The sequence below is a fragment of the Chenopodium album genome, chromosome 6 (genome assembly GCF_948465745.1).
Source record: "Chenopodium album chromosome 6, dcCheAlbu1.1, whole genome shotgun sequence".
Classification (NCBI taxonomy): Eukaryota; Viridiplantae; Streptophyta; class Magnoliopsida; order Caryophyllales; family Amaranthaceae; genus Chenopodium; species Chenopodium album.
In genome coordinates, this window is record NC_137839.1 from 1738946 (window position 1) to 1760585 (window position 21640).

The 21640-nt window shown below is 35.6% G+C and overlaps 1 protein-coding gene across 1 annotated transcript; it reads right to left on the reverse strand.

Moving 5' to 3' along the window:
• Nucleotides 1-3005: 3005 nt before the first annotated feature.
• On the reverse strand, nucleotides 3006-21475 carry LOC145634226 (pentatricopeptide repeat-containing protein At4g18975, chloroplastic-like). Its single transcript, XM_081685651.1, has 9 exons — nucleotides 21125-21475; nucleotides 20776-20850; nucleotides 20607-20684; nucleotides 18604-18717; nucleotides 5911-6054; nucleotides 5222-5434; nucleotides 3879-4083; nucleotides 3431-3473; nucleotides 3006-3334 (listed from the first exon to the last, which is right to left on the reverse strand). The coding sequence occupies exons 2-8, from the start codon at nucleotides 20800-20802 to the stop codon at nucleotides 3436-3438; spliced, it is 819 nt and encodes a 272-aa protein (XP_081541777.1). The 5' UTR covers nucleotides 20803-20850; nucleotides 21125-21475; the 3' UTR covers nucleotides 3006-3334; nucleotides 3431-3435.
• Nucleotides 21476-21640: the final 165 nt, after the last annotated feature.

Here is a 21640-nt window from a genome sequence, read left to right on the forward strand (position 1 = left end):
TTGAGGGTACGTAGTCTTTGATTATATATGAATACATTGTTAAGTCATTGACATTAATTTAATTTTGAATGTTAGGAATAGGGTTTCTTCCAACCAAATTAAATATATATAGCGAAATTGACATTGATTTAGGGCCTGTTCTCATTTACAGAACTGAACTGATTAGAGCTGAGCTGAACTGAACTGATTGGAGCTTAACTGAACTAAACTGAACTGAGCTGAAATGAGTATTTTATGAGAGAGGGAAATTAGGAGCTGAACTGAACTGAACTGAACTGAAATTAAGTAAATGTGAACATACCCTTAATTTCGCTAATAATGTTTGATAGACACTAATGAATGATAAATATTCGCTCAAATCAATTCATCGAATTAAGGTGGTTTGATCTGAAGTATACAAATTAATTAAAATACAAAATAGATAAATCCTTTGTACCAAATTAATCTCATTTGGTGAATTGATTCTTTCTTTTCCAAGTCATATATGCACCACAAAAAGGATAATTATACGTAAAAGTTGATTAATCATTTAATTAAATCGGTGACATTATTATGAAAATAGGAGAATTACCAAAAGTTGAAATTAGATCTTGTTAATGATGCAAATAATACTAATAATCAATATTGCCTCCACCACCACAACAAAACATATTCTTGTTGTGTCAACTTGAAAGTTAATTAAATTACCTCGAGCAGCTACTTTGATTCCTTAAATTTTATTCGCATTTTGAAAACTTTTTATGCAAAATCCTTGATAGATTACGAATGTACTAAAAATGCCTTAATTATATTTCAACTTGCTTAATTAGTTGCTCATTACGCCATACATGATGTTTGATTTAATTAAAGTAATTAAACTAATAATACGACCCTAGCTTTATTCCTTGATTTACTGTTTAATTGACACTCGTTAACCTTTATTTAATTTATATTAAGAACATAGGACTAGCTTATCAGTACGTACTAATTACACTTTTTTTTTTAATTAATGAGGCGTTGTAATGGTTTCGATACCATGCCATCATATTATGTCTCTTAATTTAGAGCTTTAAGTATTGATTAAGGACACCATGTTGTTTTATTAAAATGAAATTAATCTTTTAATTTATTATTGTACGGATGCACCAGCATTCTGGAAAAGTAAGTTTTTACGATTAATATTTTGTACATACATTTGCATAATATTTATTGTAATTACCTTAATTTAATTAGAAAAAAAATAAGTAAAAGGAATAATGTTGCAGTATAGGTAGGTACAGTCTAATTTCATAGCTATAATTAAACCTTGTGATATATGAAAAATTAGATCAGAGACAGCAATTATCTATTTATAAGACAGTTTATGTCTAAATAAAGCACTAATTAATAAGTCAGTAAATATTGACCTTTGCATTCACTCAAGAGAAGTTTATTAAGATGTGAAACTTAAATTAATATGGACTTTTATATTAATTGTAATCTCATTAATTAATTAACATATAATGCTTGCTTGTCAATTATGATCAAGACTAGTGGATTACTCGACCAATTACCAATTGGTTTTAGGATGAATTGTACTTGGTATCTATGTTCTAAATTATAAAATTCACTCTAGAAATTTATTACTTTGTATCATAAAATAGACATTAAGGAACATAAACCATGTACATCTATAAGCGCGTATAAAGAGGCACAGTGGATAATAATATATGGAGACGCTTTTTCAAGTCTTAAATCCTAGTCTTTTTAAAAGTAAATTGTAGAGAACAAAGTTCAACCGTCAATGATTTCCATAATATTTCATTCCATTGTATAATATTTTTGGTACAATTAATTAAACAAGGATTCTTTTTCTTTTTCTCAATAAGTTAGCTGGTTGGTAGAGTCTAAAATGGAAAAATGCTTGCTCAGTGCTGACTTAGATTTACTAAAATTAGTTTCCAAAACAAATAAAAAAAAAAAAGATGGCATAAAATTACAAGTAAATATAAAAATGTGCAACCACAAAGTGTAACATCAATAATAATACTTTGTTTGGCTTCCCCTTTTCGGATTTCATCATCATTTGACTTCTGTCACCCGGACAAGAGAATAGATTATTAACAATAAATAAATAATAATTACTTAATTAATTAATTGTTAAAATGTTTAGTGGTGGGGTGTGGGAGAATCATTACACTTGATCCTTAAAAGTGATACTTAGTTTACCATTTTTATTAATTAAGCGTGTGCTTTAAGAATGTTTTAATTGCTAAAGTATATAGTTTGTTTTCCACTTAACTTTATTATTGTGGTCGCCTGTATAAAGACTAAAAAATCAAATTTTATACTCCGTAATAATTTAACTAGTTTTTGGCTCGGATTATGACCAAATTATTATTTGTATGACAATAATTATGTATAAATTTTATGACTCGATCCTATTTTTGCTTATTACAAGTACGTTGTCAAGTTTCATTTGCAATTTTTTTTTTTAAAAAAATCTATGATATTTCGTATAGTTTGATGATTAAGTTTCTAATGATTAACTTTAAAGTCACGAATTTCTAATTTTATGTCCTAAACTCCATCCAACTTTCCGTCATGAATTTTCTCAACCCCTCCCCCCCCCCCTCTTTTACTTACCCCAAAGTCCCTGGTTGTTGTTGCTTCCCCCACCTCGCCGTTGGCACTTTAGGGCCAAATCATTGCCACTAGACCACCACAAATCGTTGTTACAGCCAATGCTAACCACCACAAACCTAACCCTTACGGCTTGTACCTTGCTTCCACTAACAAATGAAAAATTGGATGATGGATTGTAAGGGTGGTGGGGGTGCAATGGTGACGATGTATTGTAGGTGGCAGCTCCGCAATAGCTTGATCTTGTGGTGGCAACAACCACAGGGGGTATGACGACATGCATGTTCACATAATCACATGTGGATGCAACGGGAGGAGGAGGTGGACTACTACGGGTGTTGTGGTGGTTGTTTAAAAGGAAAGGGAGGGAGAATTGTACAAAAAAGGTTATGCAAAAAGTAGCCTAGATAATGAATCATTCTCATCTCCTTGAAAAAAAAAACAAAGTTCAAGTGATATCCTTGGCAATTTTAGATAATTTCCTAAGTTTAGCAAGTGATATACTTCGTATTAGTTTGGAACAAATTATTATTTTGGGACAAAGGATGTTATTTTGCTCAATATTTTCAAAGATCATGGCTTCCAGAGCTTTCCTCGTTGTACCAGTAGCCTGTGGAGGTTCTTCCACGCTGTCCTCGTAACAACGTAACTTATGCAAGACACCTATCTGAATATGAGTGTAACCGGAATATAGCTGCAAACAGCAAACTTGGCTGATTTTCAATATACACATCTGAAACAATAATTATATATCAGCACAAAGCTCATCAATCCCTTCTACATTCAATTATAGAAAGAGCTTAATAGCAAGAAATAAGGCGTTGGTTACTTGATTCATGCTTTTGCAGCATTGGCAAGACTACTCTTACGTCCTGCAAAAATAACACAGCATTTTAGAGAACATATGAACAAATGGATTCAATTCCTTCTAATAGCTAACTTGTAAGCTCTAAATACTTTTGCTGCACGATAAAATTGCATCCGTTTTTTCTGTTCCTTCACTCTTTTCTACATTTACTATTCTCTAGCATCGTTTTGTATAGACTATAAACATTCACTTACAGAAACATAAAATTATTTGATTCTAAACTCACTGGCATATATGCATCATTACTAAAACTAGCATTTCGAATTCTCATAGAACGTATTTTCTTATTAATCATTGATCAATCCAGTTCCCTTCCCTATTTTCCCCCTAACGCATTAGGGTAACCACCTTGGTCTGAGTAAATAGTTGTGCTTACTACTATAGAGACATAAGGGGCAAGAGTGCTAACCTGTTACAGTTTTCTTCTTTCCGGACTTCACTCTATTTGATTTTAATTTGGACTCTTCACGAGTCTTGCTCAGAAGATTAGCGTACTTTTCCAATAACTTCTCTTTGTCATCCACCAAGCCCAGCAACTCATACGCGTCTGCTACCTTCTGTACAATTGACTTCTCCGGGGGTTTACGATGAAAAGCCTCTAACCTTTTAAAGAGCTTCAAAGCAGAGGATTATTCATTAGCTCATCATGATAAAACAATGAGAGCAACAGCCCTAATGAGGATCTTGCTCAGAAAAAGTGTGGGGATGAGAGCAGCATATATGTGCATTTATAATACTGAAACTTACATGTAACGAATTATTTTGGGTCGCTACAGATGTTAAGAACCTCTATTAAACAAAATGATAGGGTTTAAGAAAAGAACTTCGTATAATTTTCTCCAGAAATATACGAAGTATTCAACACACTTAAATTACAAGGGTGAAGTGGATTTAATTTTCATTTTTTCACATCAACCTTTCTGAGATGCTGTTTTCGCAACACCACAACCATTATCATGATCATGGTCTGTAACAGCAACTTTATTTTTTTTACAGATAATGGTAAATCCAAGTAATTGCCTGCAGGAGCCTGGTGGTTCAGCAGTGCTTATGCAACTTTTTGGCTACTTTACTATTTGTGATCTCTGTGGATATTGATGGAATATTTAAAAGTCTAATGAAAATGGATCTTGCCCCGGAAGATCAAGCAACCTAGGCATTGGCATTCCAGTATAATTCTCTTTCAAACTTAGGGATATTTCTCTACGCCAATTCTTATGATCAGTAAATTTCAGTTAACGAAACAGACTTAAGGTGTGGCCATTAACTGATGTACGGAGCAATGTGTGCACATCATGGTTTAAATATCTTTAGATAAAAATGCAATTTCCAGGTAGGCAGCCTGATTTACATTGAGTTTGTATCATACAGTATTCAGACTATAACATGAGTTGACCATACCACACTATAACTGGTGGAAACTGACAAGAAACACTCAACAACACTAACTGGTAAGGTGGTAACTTCCTTCAAGGTCAGACATAATCCATGCAAGTGAGACAACCCTAACTTTACAAAGCAAGTAATAGAGGGCACCAGGAATTAAATATCATGATACAGCAAAATTATCAGCTGATCAGTATTTGAATGTAGATGGAAAGCTTCCAGGCATTTGAATGGCTAGCTTGGAGATAGATGAATACTTTTGCAAATTTTCAAACTTTAGAACATCAATTGTGCAGTGATAGATGAAACACGTTCATCACATTCACATATTAATACACAAAGGGGGAGTAAGAGAAGAAAAAGTACCTTGACAAGACGCTCGAACATATTGTTTCGATGATAAATTGAAATCATGAGATGGCATGCTGGCCAAGGCACGGAATGAAGATTATTACCTATCTTCTTCATCCAGATATTATGAGCTTCCTCAGCCCTGTGGTCCATATCCAAAGCCCGAATCAGCTGCTGGTATGTTCCCACTGTGTTGCCTTGCCCTTTGCTTAACATCCATTTTAAAACCTTAAGAGTAGCATAAACAAGCCTAGTGAGCTTCTGGAGCAACAGACTGTTAATATAGAAACAAAGCCAACACTGCTAAATGCCAACACACAAGCCTTAAAACTGTCTCAGACTCACAAGACATACTAGCAAGCTAACCATATAAACAGCAAACAGGTATTTGCAGTGAAATAAACAGAAGAAACTTCATCTTTCAATATTTCTAACATTGTATCAAGCTAGATACTTTGTATGACACAATGAAGCAGAGAGAAAGGATGTATTTAAGGCATGGTATGCATATACTTTGTACTAGTATATATTATATGCATATATGGTTCTTCTAAACCTAGTATGAAACCCACCGAATTCTTTCCAAATGGCTGACAGGACACCGGCTTTTATTGTCCGGTTTCATATACTACTATATTCTTCCAATTTCTCCTCATATTCACCTAGAACAAGCACACCAACCAAAATACAAGTAATAGCAATACCTGTACAACTCTATGCCATTGTTGCTCCTTTTGTAGAACCAGTAACACGTTTTTAAGTGCAGCAATTGGAAAGTTCTGCTCCCATGCTACCCAAGCATCAAGTGTGCCATAGATTGCATCTTTACTGTCTTCCAGATCAAAAAGCTGCAAGCACAACCATATTCAGCTAATGTAGATATAAAACAGATTATTGGTCAAATATCAACCCTACCCTTTAGCATTTAAAGTTGTACAAGTAGTAAAAAAAAATAAGTAATTAAAAAAAACAAAATCAAAACATAACATTAATAAAATTACAGCCAAGTAAGGGGAGAAAATCAGATAAAGGTCAGAACGGTATACTATAATTCTATAAGGCTAAAGCCTTTGCATATATGTGATAAAATCCCAATACAAGAGCCTTAGTAAAAGATATTAGAACCTTGCAGCTGATGAGATGATAAAAATATTGTCATATAGAGTTCTTCATAGGCTGTTCACTAGACATCTAGACATGTGGCTCAACTTGAACCTAACACTAGCAACTACCAGTAGAGCATAGATACAATGAGTCAATGAGAAGAGATAGGGTTAGAAAACTAATTGCTAAGACTTGTTTCAACACAGGCACAAAGGCAATAATTGCAGAGTAAACTAATTTTTATCAGGAAGACATTTGACCGACAATCCCTGTCCTTGTCTTCCTAAGGTAAAACCCTATCTAAACAATAGTTGTTTACATCATATAAGGGTAAATTAAGTTGGTTTTTTATGGCTAAACAATATTCTCAATGGAAGCTGTTTGTCACACACGTGACATGTTGCTTTATCGTGTACCTAGCCGATTTTGGCTGTGCCATTGACAATGTAAAGGAACTCACTCTAAAAGTATAGTATAACTTTACAGAGAAGGCTGGAAGAGAAGGATTTTAGAAGGTTATTTTTACATTAGAAGACAAATGACAATGATAAGTAACAATGGAGAAAACATCCAGCCCATAGGAACTCCCTTAACATCACTCAAACTCAAGTACTCAACTACTAGTGTCGCCACATGTGTATGGTCCAAGTTTCAATCTCAGACTTCTCATACTTACATTTTTTGGCCCCAAACTCCAATATGAAGGGTAGAGTTTCCATTATAAATAGTATAATGTCCAGGTATCAACTATTAAACAAAAGTACTGAATGTGAAATGGAGAGTTTAAGCAACATTATCTCTTTGGTATAAAAGACCAAACAAACAAATTTGAGAAATTAGTGCAGACTAAAATCTTTTTTCAAAATGCTCCACTAATCTCAAGTTAAAGCACCACGCAAGCAATTTAGCTTGTTACACTCTTAAGCAAGCAGATAAGTAGACCCATACTTATTGAAGTTAAGAGCTAATTTTCTTATCATGCATTCATGCATCAAGATTCAGGAACCATATTTATAGTGGACATCACTTTCTGCACTTGCTAAGCATGATAATGTCATTGTCATAACGCATTTGCATTCAGATTTCAAGACTAAAGTATGTTGAGTATTATTAGAAGATGAGAGAAAACAATGGACAAATTACTTAAGAATAAAGGACCATCAAAATCGAATGAAGCCATTCCATAATAAAAAGGTAGAAATATAAAGGGAGTTATGAGCTCTACTGTCAATAAAAACAAAAATAGCCAGATCACTAATAGGTTTATTTTCAGTAGTGGTTAAAGGACACAACTATAGTCCAGCCAACCCGAGCTCATAGCTCACAAACACAATGAGAATAATAACTAAGAAACATAGAAATCTAAAAAGAAAACCAAAGTTACAACTTATTTTAACATATAATGTTGTTTTGAACCATATAAGACCATTAGTCAATCGCATAAAGGCACGGGGTAGCTAATAAAAGGAGGCATACACAAATTCATCCATAGTGATTGTTTAAAGGCAAATAGGACGGTTCCAACCACTCAAAAGGGCCTCCTAGGGTGTTATGGGTCCATAGGAAACACCTCGACCTCTTTTCTTTACGGGTCCAAAAAAGTAATAAATGACCAAAATTGAAGACTATAATCCATGCTTTTGGACCAAATTTCGAGGTTTCGAGACCCAGTGTTGAAAAATCTCAGGATTATAGGAGATGCATCTCGAGGTCATATAATGTTGGTTGGAACCATATATGACCTCTAGTCAGTCGTATAAAGGCCCATGGTGACCTTGGGTTAATCGAGGGAGGCAAGTACGAAAATGGCTAAATAGATGGTTTAAAGGCAAAGTGGATGGTTCTAAGTTCTAACCACCGAAATGGCCTTCCAAGGTTGTGGGATTCATGGGAAGAACTTCGACCACTTTTCTTTCTAGGCCCGGAAAAGTCCAAAATTGTCCATAACAAAAGCTATATAGTACATGAAATCAAAATAATTTCAAAGGTTTCGGGATCAAGTGTCGAAAAATCTTGAGATTGTATCCCGGGGTCATGTAATGTTGTTTGGAACCATATGACTACTAGTTGGTCATATAAAGTCCATTGGTGGCCTTTAATTAATGAAGGGAGGTGAAAGTTTTAAATGGGTAAATTGGTTGAATAAAAGCAAAGTGGACAATTACAAACTTCCAACCACCAAATATCCATTGACCCCTAACTGTCTAAAAAGAGGGAGAAAGGCCTAAGCCTCCATCAGAATAAATAGGATTTAACTCCTTTTTCCATTTATTAAACCGATTTAAAACATTTTGAATACGTTGAAAGAGCATCTGCAAAATGAGTTACTAATGGGAAAGAGGAATATATAAAGCTTATCAGAATAAGGAGAATATTTGCTGCAACTTCTAAGGATCTGATCTGAGTTCCCGCAAAATCCAGTCTCCTAAAATTCAACCAGATCTCAAAAAATCAAAAGGAAATGTAAATCAAACTCAGCCTAGTCCTAGTTTATTTTGCCTACAATGTGATCAAGTCTAATAGAATAATTAGCATTACCACAATCTCAGTGCACTTTAATAGAAAACAATATGACCACAGAACCAACTCTATTTACAGATTATAGCAACAACATTGCATTCTCAATTTCTCATGCAGCAACAGTTCCAGATTTTCAAAAACTATGTGACTAATGTGAGCCTGTTGAGCACAGGGTTATCACTTTACATTCAATTTTTAATTTCAAGTCTTCAATCGAGTTATCAGGAGATAACTAATTGTGAAGATGTTGATCCCAAAACATTCATCAATAAAGAAGGTATAACTCCCATTCGAAGTTTTCTTTCTGACGCTAATAGAATAGGGAGACTCCAGCTTCTACTGTTACTTATGTTTTCTCATTTACATCTTTTTTCTTCAACAAATGGAGATCGCATTTCTCTTGCCAACCAAAAATATGCTTATTGGATTCAATATTTGAGTGAGTAGAAATCTATCAATAAATTTCCAACAGAAAACAGCCAATGGCACTGAGCACCATCTTAGACAAACTAATTTTCAGATTTGTATGAATATATTAATCATCATGTATCAAACAAGCCTACTTTTATGATGCAATAACATGTCACAATTGAGAAATAAAGCCCCTTCTAAACAATACAGATATATACAGGAAAGCGTGCACAACTCAAGAGAGTTTTACAAGTGCAATTGGGAATTTTACGTCTTACCAAGAGCTACAACAAGCTATAGTGGCTTCCCTTACATCCCTACACAAGCATGCCAAACAGCCTACATGGGCTGATTTACAGCTAACCTTTAGATATTGGAAACGAATCACATACCGGTAGATAATTACGTCACATCCAAAAAATTCATCGGCACACAGGTTGAGAGACATGGAGATAGAATTATCAAGTTTACTAATTTCTTTAGTTGAGAAAATGAGGTAGATAGTTGACTTTTAACAATCCAGTTGAATCTATCAACATGAAGTGACTAAGGTACAAGATTTGGCCAATAGGGAATTTCAAATAACTACAGTCACTAAAAGTGATGATGAATTTCAGGCTATGTATCAAGGAAGGTATGCGCAAGAATCTCATTTGAGAATCAAACAAGAAGAAATAAGCAATTCTAATTAGAGCTGTCAATTCAGGTAAACAGGTCGGGTTTGGGTCGGATAAGAGTGGGTCGGGTCAATTCAGATTAATTTCATAACCTATGCGGGTAGGATTTGGGTTGGGTCATGCTTGAGTCGGGTCACGTTGGGTCATACTTCTTGTCGGGTTTAGGTAGGGTTAATAACAGGTCGGGTTACATTCGGGTCGGGTGAACAATAGGTCGGGTTTAATTCGGGTTAAAACGGGTTAGGGTAATTCTCGGGTTCAAGTCGGGTTCGATTCAAGTCAATAATTTGCGGGTTAGAATCAGGTCGGGTCAATCTCGGGTTTGAGTCGGGTTCGGTTCAAGTCAATAATTTCGGATTATAATCAGGTCGGGTCACTTTCAAGTCGGGTCATTCTCGGGTTCAAGTGGGGTTCGGTTCAAATCAATAATTTGCGGGTTTTAATCAGGTTGGGTCATTTCCAAGTCCGGTTATTCTCGTATTCAAGTCGGGTTATGTTCAAGTCAATAATTTGCAGGTTACAATTAGGTCGGGTCATTCCCAAGTCAGGTCATATTCGGGTTCAACTAACTATAAATAGATAATTATCATTTTTATCAAGCTAATTATTTCCTTTGAATATATTATATATGGCAATATACTAGGGAGCTCAAGTCTAAAATTTAGGAAGATAATAATCTCCTTTGACCATACAACAAATATATACTATATTTAACTCTTAAATTTGAGGATGGTCTCCCAAGACAAAATGCTTTGATCAACAATAATAAGATGATCTAAATTGTATTTAAGGTGATTTGAAATCGAGTCCGGAACAATTTGGGTTAAATTTAGGCCGGGTCAATAACAAGTCGTGTTAATTTCAAGTCGGGTTAGTAATAGATCGGGTTGAATTTTTGGGTTGGGTAAGTCATAGGTATGGTAAAATTCGGGTCGGGTTAATAACAAGTCGGGTTGAGTTAAGGTCAGATCAATAACAAGTCGGGTTGATTTAAATTCGGGTCGGGATAGGAACGGGTCGAGTTGAATTCATGTCAGGTTAGTAACAAGTCGAGTTAAATTCGGGTTTTGACGGATTAAAACGAGTTTGGGTCAATTTCGGTTCAAGTCGGGTTCGGTGCAATTTAATTAAATTGGCCGTTGTAAACCAATAAATCGGTGCAAGTTGTAAACCGGTAAATTGGCCGTTTAAAAGCAAATTTAATGGTTCCACACACCCAATTGGACTCCCGAAGGGTATTAGGACCATGGTAAACATTACGGCAATTTTAATTTTCGGGCGAAAAAAAAGTCAAAAAATTCCGAAAATGAAGGCTAATTTTCCACGTTTTTTGAGAAATTTTGGAGGTTTTGGGGTCATGTGTCGAAAAAGCATGAGATTTTAGGAGATACATCTCGGGGTCATATAATGTCGTTTGGAACCATAAATGATCATTATTTGTTGTCATAAATGTACGTGGTAGGCTTGAATTAATGAAATCAATGCAAGTTGTTAAGTGGTAAATCGGCTGTTTAAAAGCAAATTGGATGGTTCCACCCAGCCACGTGTACTCCCGAAGGGTATTAGGGACAATTGTAAACATTACGACAATTTTTATTTACGAGCAAATAAAAGTCAAAAAATTCCGAAATTGAAGTCTAATATCCACGCATTTTGAGAAATTTTAAAGGTTTCGGGGCCCAGAGACGAAGTGTATTGAAATTCTAGGAAATACATATCGGGGTCATATAATGCCGTTTGGAACCATATATGATCAATATATGTTGTCATAAATGTTCGTGGTAGGCTTGAATTAATGAAATCAGTGCAAGTTGTAAACCGATAAATTGGTCGTTTAAAGGCAAATTGGATAGTTCAACCAAACCAATTGGACGCTTGGAGGGTATTAGGGATCATGGTAAACATTTCGGAAACTTTTTATTTTTGGGCGAAAATAAGTTAAAAAAATCCAAAATTGAAGGCTAATTATCCACGTTTTTTGAGAAATTTTGGAGGTTTGAGAAGGCATGAGATTTAAGGAGATAAATCTCGGAGTCATATAATGCCTTTTGGAACCATATATGACCATTATATGTTGTTATAAATGTTCGTGGTATGCTTGAATTAATAAAATCGGTGCAAGTTGTAAATCGGTAAATTGGTCGTTTAAAGGCAAATTGGATGGTTCCACCCACCCAATTGGACTCCCAGAGGTTATTAGGGACCATGGTAAATATTTCGGCAATTTTTATTTCCGGGAGAAAAAGAGTAAAAAAATTCCAAAATTGAAGGCTAATATTCACTTTTTTTTATAAATTTTGGAGGTTTCGGGGCCCAGTGTCGAAAAAGCTTGAGATTTAAGGGAATACATCTCGGAGTCATATAATGCCGTTTGGAACCATATTTGATCATTATATGTTGTCATAAATGTTTGTGGTAGTCTTGAATTAAAGAAATCGGTGCAAGTTGTAAATCGGTAAATTGGCAGTTTAAAGAAAAATAGGATGGTTCCACAAGGCCAATTGGACTCCCGGAGTGTATAAGGGACTATGGTAAACATTTCGACAATTTTTATTTTCAGGCGAAAAAAAGTCAAAAAATTAAAAAATTAAAGGCTAATATCCACGCTTTTTGAGAAATTTCGAAGGTTTCGGGGCTAGGTGTCGAAAAGAAATGAGATTTTATTAGATATATCTCGGGGGTCATATAATGACGTTTGAAACCATAAATGACCATTATATGTTGTCATAAATGTTCGTGGTAGGCTTCAGTTAATGAAATAAGTGCAAGTTGTAAAACGGTAAATTGGTCGTTTAAATGCAAGTTGGATGGTTCTATGACTTCAACCCACTTATTTGGACTACCAGAGGGTATTAGGAACTATGGTAAACATTTCAACAATTTTTATTTTCGGGCAAAAAAAAGTCAAAACATTCTAAAATTTAAGGCTAATATCCACGCTTTTCATAAATTTTTGAAGTTTCGGGGGCCAGGATCGAAAAGCTTAGAGAATTTAGGGGATACATCTCGGGGTCATATAATACCGTTTTAAACCATAAATGATCATTATATATTGTCATAAATGTTCATGGTAGGCTTGAGTTAATGAAATCGATGCAAGTTGTAAACCTGTAAATTCACCATTTAAAGGCAAATTGGATGGTTCCACCCACCTAATTGTACTCCCAGAGGGTATTAGGGACCATGGTAAACATTTTGGCAATTTTTATTTATAGGCGAAAAAAAAGTAAAAAAATTCCAAAATTTAAGGCTAATATCCACGCTTTTTAAGAAATTTTGGAGGTCCCGAGTCCTGGTGTCGAAAATCCATGAAATTTTAGGGGATACATCTCGAAGTCGTATAATGCCCTTTGGAACCATATATGATCATTATATATTGTCATAAATGTTCGTGATAGGCTTAAGTTAATGAAATCGGTGCAAGTTGTAAACCGGTAAATCGGTCGTTTAGAGGCAAATTGGTTACATGTGAATATGGGACGGGTACCCGTACCATTAGTACTAACGGTTCGGGTTCCCGATAACCAAAATCCCTAAAAGTGATATCCATAACCCGAACCGATAAGTTTGGTTTTTCGAATCGGTTATCGGGTACCCAATAAGATATCCAATAATGATAATTAAACTTAATTATGGAGTTATTATGATATAATTTACCACTAATTAACAAGAATATCATTCCATAAAAAAAAATATCATATGATTTTTACAAAATTATTAATAATATTACTAATCATTGATATTATAAAGTAATTATGATGTATAAGTAAGAGTTTAGATTTTAAAAAAATATATTTAGGTTGAAAAAAAAAGGAGAAAAAAATGCTTATCGGATCGGATCGGGTAACCGTTAATTTTAAAATGATACCCAATAACCATACACGATAACAAATTATCGAAACGGGAACCCGAACCATGATAGTTATCGGATCTGGTACCCTAATTTCGGAACGGTTACGGATCGGTTTTTCGGATTTTCAGTTTTTTCGAGTAGTTTTGCTCTGCCCTAAAATTGGTGGTTCCACCCACCCACCCAATTGGACTACCGGAGGGTACTAGGGACCATGGTAAACATTTCGGCAATTTTTTTTTTCCGGCAAAAAAAGTCAAAAAATTCCAAAAGTGAAGGCTAATATCCACGCGTTTTGAGAAATTTTTAGGTTTTGGGGTCTAGTATCAAAAAGTTTTGAGATTTTAGGTGATACATCTCAGGGATATATAATACTGTTTTAAACCATAAATGATCATTATATGTTTTCATAAATGTTCGTGGTAGACTTGAGTTAATGAAATCAATGGTAGTTGAAACCGGTAAATTCGCCATTTAAAGGCAAATTGGATGGTTCTAACCACCTAATTGGACTCCCGAATTGTATTAGAGACCATGGTAAACATTTCGGCAATTTTTAGTTACGGACGAATAAAAGTCAAAATTTCCAAAATTTAAGGCTAATATCCACGCTTTTTGAGAAATTTTGGAGATTTCGAGGCTCGAGGTCATATAATGCCGTTTTGAACCATATATGATCATTATATGTTGTCATAAATGTACGTGGTAGGCTTGAGTTAATGAAATCGGTGCAAATTGTAAACCAGTAAAGGCAAATTGGATGGTTCCACCCATTCAACTGGACTCCTCGAGGGTAATAGGGACTATAGTAAACATTTTGCCAATTTTTTTTCCCGAGCGAAAAAAGTCAAAAAAATTCCAAAATTGAAGACTAATATCCACGTATTTTGCGAAATTTTGGAAGTTTCGGGACTCGGTGTCGAAAAGTCTTGAAATTCCACGGAATACATCATGGTGTAATATAATGTCGTTTAGAACCATATTTGATTATGATATGTTGTCATAAATGTTCGTGGTAGGCTTGAGTTAATGAAAACGGTGCAAGTTATATATCGGTAAATTTGTCGTTTAAAGGCAAATTGGATGGTTCCACCCACACAATGGGACTCCCGTAGGATATTAAGGAACATGGTAAATATTTCGTCAATTTTTATTTTTGGCCGAAAAAAAGTAAAAAATTTCCAAAATTGAAGACATGGTAAATATCCAAGCGTTTTGAGAAATTTTGGAGGTTTCGGGGCTTGTTGTCGAAAAGCCTTAGGATCTTAGGGGATACATCTTTGGGTCATATAATGTCGTTTGGAACCATATATGATCATTATATGTTGTCATATATGTTCGTGGTAGGCTTTAATTAATGAAATCGGTGCAATTCGTAAATCTGTAAATTGGTCGTTTAAAGGCAAATTGGATGGTTCCACCGACCCAATTGGACTTCGGGAGGGTATTATGGAATATGGTAAATATTTCGACAATTTTTATTTCCGGGCGAAAGAAAGTCAAAAAAATTAAAAATTATAGGCGAATATCCACGTTTTTTGAGAAATTTTGAGTCTTCGGAGCCACAATGTCTAAAATTCTTGAAATTCTAAGGAATACATCTCAGGGTCATATAATGTTGTTTGGTACCATACGTGATCATTATTTGTTGTTATAAACGTTCGTCTAGGCTCGAGTTAATGAAATCGGTGCAAAAGTTGTAAACTAGTAATTTGGTAGTTTAAAGGCAAATTAGATGGTTCCACCCACCCAATTGGACTCCCGGGGGGTATTAGGGACCATGGTAAACATTTCGACAATTTTTATTTCCGTGCGAAAAAAAGTCAAAAATTCCAAAACTGAAGGCTAATATCCATGATTTTGTAGAAATTTCAAAGGTTTCACGGCCTGATGTCGAAAAGAAATGTGATTTTAGGGGATACATCTCGGGGTCAAATAATGTCGTTTGGAATCATAAATGATCATTATATATTGTCATCAATGTTCGTGGTAGGCTAGAGTTAATGAAATCGGTACAAGTTGTAAACCGGTAAATTGGCCGTTTAAAGGCAAATTGGATGGTTCCACCCTCCCTATTGGACTTTCGGAGGGTATTAGGGACCATGGTAAACATTTCGACAATGTTTAATTTCAAGCAAAAAAAAGTCAAAAATCCAAAAATTGAAGGCTATTTATCCACGCTTTTTGAGAAATTTTGGAGGTTTCGAGGCCAGGTGTCGTAAAGGCATGAGATTTAAGGAGATAAATCTCGGGGTCATACAATGCCGTTTGGAACCATATATGATCATTATATGTTGTGATAAATGTTCGTGATAGGCTTGAATTAATGAAATTGGTGCAAGTTGTAAATCGGTAATTTGGCCGTTTAAAGGCAAATTGGATGGTTCCACCCACCCAATTGGACTTCCAAAGGGTATTAGGGACCATGATAAACATTTCGGCAATTTTTATTTTCGGGCAAAAAAGAGTCAAAATTTTCCAAAATTGAAGGCTAATATCCACGTTTTTTGAGAAATTTTGGAGGTTTCGGGTGCCCGGTGTCGAAAAGACTTGAGATTTTTTTGGAATACATCTCGGAGTCATACAATGGCGTTTGGAACCATATTTGATCATTATATGTTGTCATAAATGTTCATGGTGGTATTGAATTAATGAAATCGGTGCAAGTTGTAAATAGGTAAATTGGTCGTTAAAAGGCAAATTGGATAGTCCTCCCAATTGGACTCCGGGAGGTATTCGGGACCATGGTAAACATTTTGACAATTTTTATTTCCGTGCGAAAAAAAAATCAAAAATTCCAAAACTCAAGGCTAATATCCATGATTTTATAGAAATTTCGAAGGTTTCGGGGCCTGATGTCAAATAGAAATGTGATTTTAGGGGATACATATCGGGGTCATATTATGCCGTTTAGAACCATAAATGATCATTTTATATTGTCATAAATGTTCGTGGTAGGCTAGAGTTAATGAAATCGGTACAAGTTGTAAACCGGTAAATTGGTCGTTTAAAGGCAAATTGGATGGTTCCATTCACCCAATTGGACTCTCGGAGGGTATTAGGGGTCATGGTAAATATTTCGGCAATTTTTATTTTCGGGCGAAAAAAAGTCAAAAAATTCTAAAATTGAAGGCTAATTATCCACACTTTTTGAGAAATTTTGGAGGTTTCGGGGCCAGGTGTCGAAAAGACATGAGATTTAAGGAGATAAATCTCGGGGTCATATAATGCCGTTTGGAACCATATATGATCATTATATGTTGTCATAAATGTTCATGGTAGGCTTGAATTAATGAAATCGGTGCAAATTGTAAATCGGTAAATTGGCCGTTTAAAAGCAAATTGGATGGTTCCACCCACCCAATTAGACTTCTAGAGGGTATTAGGGACCATGGTAAACATTTCGGCAGTTTTTATTTTCGGGCGAAAAAAGAGTCAAATTCCAAAATTGAAGGCTAATATCCACGTTTTTTGAGAAATTTTGGAGATTTCGGGGCTCGGTGTCGAAAAGGCTTGAGATTTTAGGGGATACATCTCGGAGTCATATAATGCCGTTTGGAACCATATTTGATCATTTTATGTTGTCATAAATGTTCGTGGTAGTCTTGAATTAATGAAATCGGTGCAAGTTGTAAATCGGTAAATTGATCGTTTAAAGGCAAATTAGATGGTTTCACCCGGCCAATTGGACTCCCGGGGGGTATTAGGAACCATGGTAAACATTTCGGCAATTTTTATTTTCGGGTGAAAAAAAGTCAAAAAAATTCCAAAATTAAAGGCTAATATCCACTTTTTTTAGAAATTTTAGAGCTTTCTGAGGTGTCAATTCGAGTAAACGGGTTGGGTTTGGGTCGGTAAGAGTGGGTCGGGTCAACTTGTGTCGAGTCAATTCGGATTAATTCCATATTCTATGCGGGTCAATAACAAGTTGTGTTGATTTTTAGTTTGGTTAGTAACATATCGGGTTGAATTTTTGGGTCGGGTTAGTATTAGGTTTGGTAAAATTCGGGTCGGGTCAATAACAAGTCTAGTTGAATTTGGGTCAGGTCAATAACAAGTCGGGTTGATTTCAGGTCAGGTTTTAACATGTTGGGTTAAATTCAAGACGGGTTAGGAACGGGTCGGGTTGAATTCAAGTCAAGTTAGTAACAAGTCTGGTTAAATTCGGTTTTTGACGGGTTAAAACGGGTTTGGGTCAATTTCGGTTCAAGTCAGGTTCGGTTCAGGACAATAATTTACGGGTTACATTCGGGTCGGGTCATCTCTTGTTCAGTTCATGTTCGGTTTCGGGTCTCACATACTCGGGTCAACTCGGGTCTAGGGTTGGTTTTGGTCGGGTCAGGTCGGGTTTGGGTCACCATTTTTTGGGTTCAGATGGATCGGTTATTAATCGGGTTTGAGTCGGTATTTCGGGTCGGGTCAACTTTTGATAGCTCTAATTATAATACATCTAGGCATCAAATCTTGAGTTCAATTCATCTTTGTGGCAAGGAAACTACTACGTATTCAACTTTCCTTGTATTGCGGAAACAGCAAAGACGAGTGATGCATGGATAACAACATCGACTACTGAGATGTTAATGGTAACATGTTCAGTATTTTAGATCTCACTAACTTATTCCAAAACATTCACTTCAGCTCTAATAGCTCATTGCAGAGCATGTTTGATTGATATTCAGGGGGGAAGTATGAGGGAATGAATTATATGCATCTCTATCATACACATGGCAAAATTATATCCTTAACAAATACAGCTCATTTTTCTAGCAATTTGTGTATATTGGCAATTAGAATAAGTAACCAACATAATAAAAATAAAAATAAAAATAACTTACTGTCTTAGTCAGAAATTTCATCTTCTCTTTCCTCGTAATCTTTTGTCCTAAAAATATATTGTGATCATAGCTGTTTTCCTTTCCAATGTCGTTAGATGTCACCTGGCTCTGACCCTAACAGCACAAAGCAATAACTACTCAGATAACATAGATATATATTGTTATTATAGCAGGAATTAATCCCTAAAACTAGAGATAGTCAACAGAAGCAATTACCCAAAATTGGATAGTAAAAGGAAAGACTCCATTCAAACATTAAAGGGAATATAATACTTAGTGCATGAGACTCCAACATACAGTTAGGTTAAGAAACTATAAAAGATTTGCTTGATCTCAGACTGGTATGAATTAATACAAAAGAACTACCCAAGCGTGATTTATAAATTGAATTATATATATTTATTTAAAGGATTATATACAGAAACATAGGGGTAGGGTAGTTCAGAAAAAATGACATCATCACTCACAAACATATCTTACAATTAACAAGTGACATAGAATAAAGGTGGGTGGTCTTACATGCATAGGACTATGGGAGTAGAGCTGTCAATTCGGGTAAACGGGTCGGGTTAGAGTCGGGTTAGTGTGAGTCGGGTCACCTCGGGTCGGGTCAATATGGGTTAATGTCATAACATATGTGGGTCGGGTTCGGGTTTGGTCATGCTTGAGCCGGGTCACGTCGCGTCATACATCTTATCGAGTTTGGGTCGGGTTTAGGTTGGGTTAGTAAAAGGTCGGGTTACATTTCGGGTCAGGTGAAAAATAGGTCGGGTGAAATTCGGGTCTTTACGGGTTTAAACGAGTTAGGGTCGTTCTCGGGTTCGGTTCAAGTCAATTATTTACGGGTTATAATCAGGTGGGGTCATTATCAGGTTCAGGTCGGGTTCGGTTCAAGTCAATAATTTGCGGGTTATAATCAAGTCGGGTCATTTCCAAGTCGGCTTCGAGTTGGGTTCGGTTCAAGTTAATATTTTGCGGAAAACATGTTTTGTCCCTGAAATTCGTCCCTAAAAACATGTTGTGAAACTATCTCTTAAAATTCAAAGTGAAATATTAAAGGAATAGAGTTAAGATTCAATTTCCCTTCCAATACCAACATGAGATAACGAACTATACATATTGATTCAATAACAAGTCGGGTTGAATTTGGGTCGGGTCAATAACAAGTCGGATTGATTCGAGTCGGGTTTGTAGCAGGTCGGGTCAATAACAAGTCAGGTTGAAATTCGAGTCGGGTTTGTAGCAGGTCGGGTTAAACTCGGGTCGGGTTAAACTCGGGTCGGGTTAGGAACAGGTCGGGTTGAATTCGGGTCGGGTTAGGAACAGGTCGGGTTGAATTCGAGTTTTGACGGGTTAAAACGGGTTTGGGTCAATTTCTGTTCAAGTCGGGTTCGGTTTCAGGTCAATAATTTACGGGTTACATTCGGGTCGGGTCGTCTCTAGGTTGGTTAATGTTCGGGTTCGGGTCTCAAATACTCGGGTCAACTCGGGTCTAGGGTTGGTTTCAGGTCGGGTTCGGGTCACCATTTTTTTCGGGTTCAGACGGGTCGGTTATCAGGTCGGGTTAGGGTCGGTATTTTGGGTCGGGTCAGCTTTTGACGGCTCTATATGGGAGTATAAGATGAAGGAATTTCCACAGAAATGTAAAGGATGCAAGTAAATTCCTTATTAAGTGGTTTTTTTGTGTGCGGAAGTAGAACTAAAGCTATGATCCCTGAAGGCCAACTATGTCAAGGAAGACTAATACGACGACATAGTATACCTTGAAAAGAACATAAAAAATAGAACACAGCAATAGCATTACCATTTCACTAACATAAATTTTTCTTAAGAATTTTCTAAAAATCGTTCCAACACTAGTTTGCACTAGCTAAGCAATAAGATTATGAACTTCTAGACCTCCCTAAACACCCCCAACAGAATCCATACAAAATTGTCGCGATTGTATGCCAAAACAATGCTAAATCACACAAAAAAGAAGAATAATAAAGATTGAAATATACCTCAACTTGGGGCATTGTACTGAACCACATTTTTGGGGCTTGACATCTAACCCTCCCAAGCTGTGAGCTATGATTCAACTAAAAAAGAGCACAATTTCACATTTATCAATACAATTCCTCTCCAAAAAAATTGAAACTTATCAATTACTTGGGATTGTAATAGGCTTACCACATATCGCGCCGCTAATCTCAACATCAGGCTCAGTGATTAACGAGCTTAACCCCTTTAATTTTCAAGCAATTCCTGAAAAAGGGATATTAGAATGTCATTTAATCAATGGTTTTAAATGTAATTATCAACTACAAAGGCAAAGGGCAATTTTTTATCATGAAATTTTGCGCTAACTTCAATTATTAATACAGTAGCTAGAACAAAACAAAGCTATCAGATATCTATTTATCAAAATCACTGATATTTAACCAAATTCAACATCATAGAAATAAATAAACTATGGGTTTGCAAATTGATGCACCAAGAAATAGCTAATGCATAGTGTAAACTAAATTAAAGAAATTACCTTTCTGATTCTTGACTTAATAACGAATAGAAAGGGGAAAAATCAAACAAAAATGGCTTCTTTTTCTTCTTTCATTCTTGAGTTGGACGTTTTTTTGTTGTTCCCTTTAAATGAAGAAGATTGTTGTTTGAAATGAGTAGGTATAATCTATGTGCAAGGTGTAATTGCACAAAGCGCGCTAATTTCGAACGGATTGAAAAGGGTTTTGAGTTGTGTGGTGTGCTGATGAATATATTGAAGGCGCAGAACAGGAAGGAGGACTGCGAGAAATGTGCGATATGGAGTACTATACTACTATCCGAGGTTATGTTCAAAGTTCGGGCACAATTATACTCCCACCATCCTAAAAAAAATAATCGTGTCAAAATTGACTCATACTTGATCACCGGAATATAATTACCTCGCCTTTTGTAGATAGTCAAAAGGTATGGTGTTGCTTGGCATGAGAAGATACGAGGCATTATAATGGAAATAGTAAATTAAGAGAAAAAAAATACGATTTATTTATAGAGGTGA

Coding starts and splice junctions, on each gene's coding strand:
- LOC145634226 (XM_081685651.1), bottom strand. CDS start 20,802: ATGTTGAGATTAGCGGCGCGATATGTG. Junction 18,718..20,606: donor GTACAATGCCCCAAGTTGAG/GTATATTTCAAT, acceptor TTGTGCTGTTAG/GGTCAGAGCCAGGTGACATC. Junction 3,474..3,878: donor AAAGAAGAAAACTGTAACAG/GTTAGCACTCTT, acceptor TTATTTTTGCAG/GACGTAAGAGTAGTCTTGCC.